Genomic DNA, 9,763 nt, shown 5'->3' on the forward strand with positions numbered 1-9,763 from the left:
TTGATGAGATGTTCCTGGACTAAAGTCAGGTTTAAGTGACTTGCCCAAGGTTACATAGCTAGTAAGTGTAGAGTTTGAATTCAAATTTGAACTCAGGCCCTTCTTACTCCAAGGCTGGCATCCAGTTGCCCTAATGATAATGCATATAGCATGATCTACATGGTATATATGTGAAGACAATACTATATAAATGAGAATAATGTCTCATAGAGAACAGTGTGATGGACTAAAGATCATTAGAAACACATGAGTTCTAATTCTGTCTTGGGCTTTCATCTTATATAAGGAAATGGACAAATCGATTGAATTTATTGGCTTCCCATTTACATAAAGAGCCTATGCTAAGATAGGAAAGGAAATGACCATGTTAGAACCAGAGAAAAGGCCAGTTTGGATGGATCAAAAAATAAATGGAGGAGAGAAATTTGTGGTTAAGTTAGAATGGTGGTATGCTATATTCAGATTATGAAGGGACTTAAATGACAGAGCTCTTGCTAATTCAGTCTAAAGGCAAGAACCACTTGAACTTAGTGAAAATAGGACAGTGATATGGTCAGGTTTGTGATTGTGAAATTAATGTATTTAATATAAATTAAAATAGCAAGGTAGCATGAATCAAGAACTTATATAATCAAAGGTTTTCTAAGGAATGCAAATGCATAAAAATAATTCCTGAGCTCAAGGAGCATATCTTCTAGGGGAAAGGAATTTGCTCTTTTTATGTGCCAGACATAATGGGAAGCACTTTAAAAACATTTCATCTGATCCTCACACCAACCTCAAAAAATAAATGCAGTTATATTCATTTTATGTTCAAAGTAACTGAGGCAAACAGAATTTAAATGACTTGATTAAGCTCTCATAACCAGAAAGTTTAAGAAATAGATTTGGATTTATATCTTCTTGACTTCAGGTTCAGTGGTCTTTCCATTGCGTCATGCAATTTCTTCCTAAAAAAGAAAGGTCTTTTACATTGGAATGGCATAGGAATGAGGACTCACCCCATGCAACAATTGGATTGAAATATCTTTTCAAGGAATGATATTGTTGGTTTGATCATTATTCTAAAATATAGAGGTAGAAAATGACTCTTTGTATGCAAGTTTCTGTGTTTGTGCATGTGTGTGTGTGTGTGTGTGTGTGTGTGTGTGTGTGTGTGTGTGTGTGTGTGTGTGTGTGTATGTGTAAAGGTAGGTATCAGACAGGATAGAGGAATAAAGGGTACACAGGCAGCAAAATTATATGAGGATGACTAGTGAAGCATAATGGTGGCTCTGTATTGGGCTATTTCTGGATGTTTTGGGACATCAAAGAACCGGTTCACATGGAGACCATGGACCCAATATTAGATTTGTAGAACTAGGCAGAAGTGAGAAGCAAGGGGAAATACTTGAGACATGAGAAAAATCAATTAAGAGGCAAGTACAATAATCAAGGCAAAAAAAATGAGCTCACCAGTCTTAACACAAGATATTTCATATCATTGTTTATGTAATATGTTTCATATATTTCAAAGAGTCCATGATTCTCATCTCAGTCCACTTCCAGGGTTCTCTTAATTCAATTACTCTTCTCTATTGACAGAAAAGAAATGATTGAATTCGATGTTGCTCGAAACTTGATTCTTGTCATTTTAATGATCAGTGTGATCTTCCTGCAGGAAAAGATAATTTAGATCCAACCTGAGATAATTACTAACTGCATCAAAAAAATCAAGGAAATAATGCTATTAGAGGCACCTCCCTCATAGGTTGAATAAAATATCAAATAAAATAAAACTTATACTGATCATAATTAATATTAATGTTTTATAAATTTATTTTCCACAGAGAGATGTCTGATGACTTATGGATCTGAAAACTTTCTCTTTGTTCTCCTTCAAGGTCATGCCCCACTCCTCTCTATCTTCCTTCTCCACTCTAATGTTTCAGTCTCCTGTTGGTGACTGGGCAATCACAACTAATTCTACACTGAGCTAAGTTCTTAACTCTCTCAACTTTCCCACCTCTATTCCAGTTGTTTCTCCATCCCCTCCTCCAAGATGCTCCCATCCCAGTTTCCACTCACTTCCTCCCCTAACTTCCTCCTTTTGGTGAATTGCTGACCTAAGCATCTATTTGAGGAAATGCTGGGGTCAGTCACAATTCACTTATGTCTCAGAAATCACTAGACTTAGTATCTACCTTTTCTCTATTGGCATCTTTCTCCTAACTCCTTATTTCTGTCATTTACAGTTCAAATGTAAGATATTGGAGAGTAGGAATTGTCTTTCTTTATGCTTGTATTTGCATTGTGAACACTGAGCCTGGTGTTTGACTCTTGGTGTGTCTTTCTCACTCTCTCTCTCTCTCTCTCTCTCTCTCTCTCTCTCTCTCTCTCTCTCTCTCTCTCACACACACACACACACACACACACACACATACACACAGACACACCCCTCCTCAATGAATTAGAGAGAATAATACATGATCCTCAAATGTTGCAGATCCCCTTATTTAATCAATTTCTCCAGACTCAGCTAAAATAGGTAACAATTATAGTTCAGATGTCCCAAAGCATCTGGTGATATTGCTATATAAGGAGCATTTCCATTTTGCCAAACACTTTATTAAATATTAAGCAAAGGACAGGAAATGAAACAGAAAAGCAAAATGATAAAACTTGAAGCTTACAATTTAGGAGGAGGGGTGAAGCATGTATGGATTAGATTAGTGGATCAATTATGAAGTCACAGACAAGTTACTTTGTTAGAATGTTGTGTTATGATTAAAGATTATTGGATGACTTCAATTTTTCATGGATTCAGGAAGTAAACTTTGGTAACTATGAACAATTCCAGTCTCAAAACTTGAAAAGTAGTGTAAGAAGAAAAGAAAAGGATGAATTCAGGTACAAAATTTAGCAAGACATTATTGCATGTCTCCTCTTGGGAGAATGGGAAAAAAAACTTGAATGAAAAAAAAACCTGAAGTGTTGAATATATTTATCAATTTTAACAGATTTAAAATAGGGAAGAGAGGAGAGTGCAACAAGGTCAGACCTGGATGATCTAAGGAAATGTGGTAACTGAGGGATGGAGGCATTTGAGATTATGTCAGTGACAAAAAGAGTTTCCTGCATTAGTGAAGGCTTTGATGAAAAATAATTGGTGATAAAATGAAGCATATTTGGACTTCCTGCTCATGGAAGTAAAACTCTTGTACATGATGTCAAAATAGATGTTATAACTGCTTTTGCAACCTAAGTTGCAATGAAAAAAATAAGTCATAGGGAATGTGTAATCTGAAGGACTAGAAAATGATGATTCTTCAGAGAATATCAAATGTATATTTAATGCCTCTAACCTTAAAACAAGAGTTAGAGAAAAAAGACTGCCTCTAGGATGGAACTCATTGAGAAAAGAAGGATTTTATTTGAGGGATAAGCAAAATTATTTATTAGATACAAGATATAAACTAATAAACCATAAAGAAGAAGCTACTGAATGAATGTGAGAGTCAAGAAGTGTCAATGTAAATTGAGATATTCTTAGGAGTCTGTTTATGTGAGTCCCAACTGGCTTAAGAGGGCCAATTGTTAAATTTTCCATGTGATAAGATCTGATTTGTGAAGTTTGAAAAGTTTGATTTGTTTTTTTGTTAATTGTCTATACTTTAAAAAGTGATAGAAAAACATTACTGACATAGAATAAACTTAAAATTATATTCTGGGGAAATTGTTTTGGAGAGGTGGTCCACAAGAATGAGTGAGATAGGTGTTTTTTTGTTTTTTTGTTTGTTTGTTTGCAAGGCAATGGGGTTAAGTGGCTCACCCAAGGCCACATAGCTGGTGATTATTAAGTGTCTGATTCTGCATTTGAACTCAGGTCCTGCTGACTCTAGGGCTGGTGCTCTTTCCACTGTGCCACATAGCCTCCCCGAGATAGGTGTTTTAATGGAAGTGAAATCAATACTGGCAAATCTGGCTGAGAATAAGAATGGTAAAAGTTCAAGATAATGATAAGTTGTAATCTCTCCATTTGGTCTGAAAAAAATAAAAAGACCCTGAGGTAACAAAATATTTGAAACAGTTCTGTTTGCAGTGATAAAGAATTAGAATTTGTAAGGATGTCCATCAATTGGTGAATGGCTAAATAAGATATAGTATATGAATGAGATGGAGTGCCATAGTACATTTAGAAATGATGAAGAGACATGTGCCACCCCCATCCTAGCCAACTTTTCTTTCTCCCTCTCTGATTCTTCATCCTTCCCCTTTTTATCCCATCTATTTCCCCCTATCCTCCCCTCTTCCCCCCTTCCCCCTCTATCTCCTTTCCTCCTTCCCTTCTATTCTCCCATCTGTATCTTTCCCTCCATCTATTCTCTTTTCTCCCTTCACTGGCCTAGATGATGCTTTGGTGGAGTCTGTCCAGATGGACATCAAGAGGCTGTACCAGGACATGTTCTCCAGAATGGCCATGTACCTGACAGGGGAGCTGAGAACCACCAGTAAAGATAATAAACTGGAAAATATGAAGAATTTTCTTGAAATACTTAAAAATGGACAATATTACTGTAAACAGCTCCTGAGCAAATGCCTACAAGTTGGGTGCATATTCAAGAAATTAGAAGAAAAAGCAAAAGAAGTTAGAGAGATGATGAAAGAATTCTTTAGCACAACGTTACTACAAAAATGTTTTTAAGAAGTGAAGTGCACTGGGATGGCACTTATAAAATGTCTATGCTTCAATTCCATAAAAAGAAGCAAAGGGATTAATCCAAAGAGAATTCAGCCCCAGCCTTGTTACTATTCCTAAAACTCTACTACCCTCCCCCTCACCCCTATCTTCATCCTGTCCTTTGTTTCCTCGTGTCCCTTGTATTAAGGTTCAGAAATTAGGATCAGTCCAACCAGAGGCAGACCCAGAAGTGAGGCTCTGGGCTCCCTGTCTCCTCTCACTTCCCTCTGTATTGATCATTGGTGGATGTGAAATAAAGTTTGTCCATTAAGAACAAGAATTCTTGATTTAAAATTATTGTTTATTATATTTAAGAAATTCCATCTAATCATGTGATTATCATATTTTTTAAAAGAAAAATATGATGGATTTTTAAAAGCCTTTTAGTCAATATTTATAGGATGATAATTTTTATTCCTTATATTATTTTTCTTTTATTTTTTACATTGATACATATATATTTATGAAGTGAAGCATTTCCATCATATAATATAGTTTATTTTTAAAGATGGTTGTACATGAAATTGAAAATCTTCTAAATACAATTTGCTTTGCCTTTCAAATACACTTCAAAATTAGTATGTATTTTTTCCTTTTTTCTGCCCATTCTTCCCAGAGATGTCTATCATTGGAAGAAAATAAGTGTCTTTCTATGTGCATGTGTGTTTGTTTGTGTGTGTGTGTGTGTGTGTGTGTGTGTGTGTGTGCCTACATATAAGTGTATGGAAGGGAGGGTAAAATTGTTCTAAGTCTGCTTCCATTTATTCTTTTTACTGGATGAAGATAGCATCTTTCTTCATATGCCATTTATAATGAATTGGAAATTTATGATAGACAAACAATTTATTCATCAAGTCATTCTAAAAATAATATTGCTTTTACTGTTTCTATTGCACAGAGGAGAGGTATTTTTAATAACTCTTTGGGTACAATTCCTGATTTTTCTCCATAGTGGCTGAATCAATTGACAATTCCACAGTTAATTAGATTTTCAAATCAGATTTTCAAATTTTCCATTTCTTTGCTAAGATTTGTCACTTTACACTTCTATCATAATATCAATCTGATAGTTGTAAAATGATATCTTAAGGAGTATTAGTCTTCATTTCTCTACTCGATAATGAATGAGAGAATTTAAAATTACTATATTTTGATTTCTTCATTGGAAAAATTTGTCTGTTCATATCTTTGATAATTTATCAATTGGTGAATGATTTCTTTTCTTGTAGATTTGAACTTCTAATTACAATGCAAATTTCCCTCAATCATATTCTTAGCATCTCTTCTTGCACTATCCCTTTTTCCACAACATTTCCTCTTAACCTCTTATTATTTTGCCCAATATTCTGAAATTCTCTCCCCTATTTTCTCCCTCACCCTCCTAACCTTATTCTTTTTGTTTGTTTGTTTGTTTGTTTTTAGATTCTTTTGCAAGGCAAACGGGGTTAAGTGGCTTGCCCAAAGGCCACACAGCTAGGTAATTATTAAGACCGGATTTGAACCCAGGTACTCCTGACTCCAAGGCCAGTGCTTTATCCACTACGCCACCTAGCCACCCCCTCCTAACTTTATTCTAACATTATGACCTTTACTGCTGCTTGCTTCCTCTCTAATAGTTATTTGTTTCAAATCTGATTTTTATGAAAACATTGAACTTTTTGCCTTTTATTATCTAATTTTTTATCATTATTTAACATCCACCACTCAGTCACAAACTTTCTTTCCAACTACTAGTAGAAACATTTCAAACATCATTAAAATGCTGAACTCTTAATTCCCTCACTTGCTCCATCCCTCCACTGTTCCCTCCTCGATGGGGAAAGTACTTTGGTATATGTTATGCATTTGCAGAACTACAAAATTTATTTCCATATTAACCATGTCACTAAAGAAAACAGACAAAAAACCCACAAAACAAGAAAAAATAAAGGATTTTTAAAAAGTAGGACTTGATCTAAAGTTGGACAATCACAGTTCTATTTGTACAAGTGGAGAATATTTTTCATTAAACACTTTGAATCAATGAATGGGTATGAATAGCTGTCATTCACATTTGATCATCTTATAATATTGGTATTATTGTATACAATGTTCTCATGTTTACTATGTTCACTGAATTTTTCAACAACTCACATAAGACTTCCCAGGATTTTCTGAACCCCACCTTTAAGTGGTTATTGGACATTATACCTCATTTGTCAATCATCTTAAAGTTAATTGGAAGGGAATTTAAGAAAGTTCAAATGAGTTACTGCCTTTCCTCTTCCATCTGTCTCTACCTCTGTTAGGTAGTAGCTAAATATAAAGTTAAGTAAAAGAAGGCTTCTCCTCTCAAGAAGCTTAAAATTAAATTATTAATTTAAGAAACATCTGTTGTATCCCAAAAAAACAATCCAATAAATATAAAGGCAAAGACTAAACAGAATTTGCTATCAAGTAATATAGCAAGGCTCTAATTAGTACAAATAATCCCATCGGGTGGTTGCATTTATAAAATTCACCTCAGATATTCTCTTGGACTAGAATCAAATAAAATATTTTGTATAATTGTAGCTTCAAACTTTATAATTGAAAAGCAGATGGATATTTCAAGAGTCGTTATTTTTATCAACTAACTTGGCAGTATGAAAATGAAAAGGAAAAGGGAAATCCACTGGGTGAGATAAGTAATTAATACTACTTTAGGGTTTTTTTTAGGCTGTTTTTTTTTTTTTGCAAGGCAAACCGAGTTAAGTGGCTTTCCCAAGGCCACACAGCTAGGTCATTATTAAGTGTCTGAGACCATATTTGAACCCAGGTACTCCTGACTCCAAGGCCAGTGCTTTATTCACTACACCACCTAGCCCCCCCCCCCAATACTACTTTAAATAATAGAAAATAAGTATATTAAACACATTATAAAAATATAAATTTAAAAAAATTAAGTATAATGAAGAATAATTTCAATTTGAGAGATGAACAAAAATTGTTTACTAAATCATAGCATCAAAAAGATATGAAGGGACTATGGTTGTCTATATTCTTATCTTTAAAATAGCAAAAAATAGGATCAAACAGTTAAGTCCCAAAAAAGGAAATAGAAATAACACACATTTACACACTTGTGAACATATGCATATATTGATATATGTATTTGAAAAGATGACTACATCTTCAACATGCAAAGAATAAAGAACGATAAATGGATAAAAGGAAACAAAAGTGCAAAGGCAAAATTCCTACTGGGGGTAGAAATATAACAACATCCTGATGGCTATTTTTGGTTAAGACTAATTGACTGCTGTTGAGGGGATTGTTCCATTGATTCCTCTGATGACACTGTTGCCGAAAGACAATGGGTCAGCACCATGACAATTTCAACATTGATCACAACCACAAATAGGATGGGTTCATATTAAGGTAAAATAAATAATAGATTTATTCTATCCTAGGTAACCTTTCGGCTAAAGGGCCTTTTGCCTGGGTGGCTTTGTTTTGGGTGCCTCTTTCCCCTCCTTTAGGCTACCTCATATATTCATCAATTTGCATATTTGACAGCCCAAATATATAATCTCCAGTTTGGGGGAATTTTTTGTTCATGTTTTCAAGAATAGGGAAAAAGCCATTCTCCTGACCATCTTGCCCATGGCAATTGTAATATTCTGGTTTCTCAGGCTGTAGATGATGGGGTTGATTAGCGGAGGCAATGTTGTATAGGATAATGCAATTAGAAGATTTTGAATAGGTGATGTGTCTGATGTGTCCTTGAGGGCAGCAAGAATTATTGAAATGATAAACAACAGGATGATAATTAGCTGAGGGGAGCAGGTGGCAATGGCCTTGTAGCGCCCTTCCACAGAAGGAATCTTGAGTACAGTGGTGAAGATACGAGCATATGAAGCAATTAAAAAGGCAAAGCAGAATGAGAAAAGACTTAAACTTATCACAACTAAAACAAACTCAGTATGAAACACTTCAGAGGTTAAGACTTTCAAGAGATGAGGGACATCACAGAAAAACTGGTGAATCACATTGGATCCTCTGAAGGGCTGGCGGAACATGTTACCTATGTGGGCAGCTGAATAAATAACCCCACTGAGCCAGGAACCAGCTGCTACCCAGAGACAACGTGCAGGATTCATGATGATGCCATAGTGTAGTGGGTAGCAGATGGCCACAAAGCGGTCATAGGACATGGCCATAAGCAAAGCAAACTCTGCTGATACAAAAAAGGTAAAGAAAAATATCTGAATAGCACAGCCAAAGATGGACAGAGAATGAATGCCAGAAAAAGAATTCACAATGAATTTAGGAACAATGACTGAGATGGTGCAGATATCTAGGAGGGATAGGTTGCTCAGGAAAAAATACATAGGAGAGTGAAGCTGTGAGTCAGTAATTATAGCAGCCATGGTGAGAAGGTTCCCCATCAGAGCAGCTAGGTAAATCATCAGGAAGAGCACAGCATGTAACACCTGCAACTCCCGCTTGCTGGAGAACTCCATGAGGAGGAACTCTGTGATGATGGAGAAGTTGCTCATCACTTTAGATCTTCTGGAAGTTAACTAACATCAAATGTTATAACAGTATGAATGGCAGGAAAAAAGGGATGAAAAGAAGAAAGAAGTAAAATGATTATTCTGAAAGACCTTGAAAATTATTCTGTCCTATTAAACCTTAACAAAATAAAAATCACACTATATTTTAAAGACAAAACCTGATGAAGGCAGAACTTCCAGTACAAATGGTGACGCTATATGAATGCAAAATTCTAGTAAAGAGTTTTATATCATACCTTTCTAGTCTGACCAGAGGAAATTAGACAGGATGCACATCAGGAAAGTGAAAGGTAGCACTTCAGAATTAATAAAGACAACTATCATTACCAAAGGGAGAAATGAATCCCACACATCTTTATGTAGACATTTACATACATATACCCCAAGATATATGTGTTCATGGAAATGCTTACATACAAAAATATAAATATGTGTATTCCTATACCTACTTCTATGTTTCTCAATGATCTATCTAAACATCTATCTTTATATCCATCTTAATTAT

At 35.1% G+C, this 9,763-nt stretch overlaps 1 protein-coding gene across 1 annotated transcript; it reads right to left on the minus strand.

The window, feature by feature from the left end:
• Positions 1-8,295: 8,295 nt before the first annotated feature.
• LOC141519456 (olfactory receptor 14I1-like) lies at positions 8,296-9,240 on the minus strand. The gene has a single exon (XM_074231694.1). The coding sequence runs from the start codon at positions 9,238-9,240 to the stop codon at positions 8,296-8,298; it is 945 nt and encodes a 314-aa protein (XP_074087795.1).
• Between the last annotated feature and the right edge of the window lie 523 nt (positions 9,241-9,763).

The sequence above is a fragment of the Macrotis lagotis genome, chromosome 3 (assembly GCF_037893015.1).
Source record: "Macrotis lagotis isolate mMagLag1 chromosome 3, bilby.v1.9.chrom.fasta, whole genome shotgun sequence".
NCBI classification, from domain to species: domain Eukaryota; kingdom Metazoa; phylum Chordata; class Mammalia; order Peramelemorphia; family Peramelidae; genus Macrotis; species Macrotis lagotis.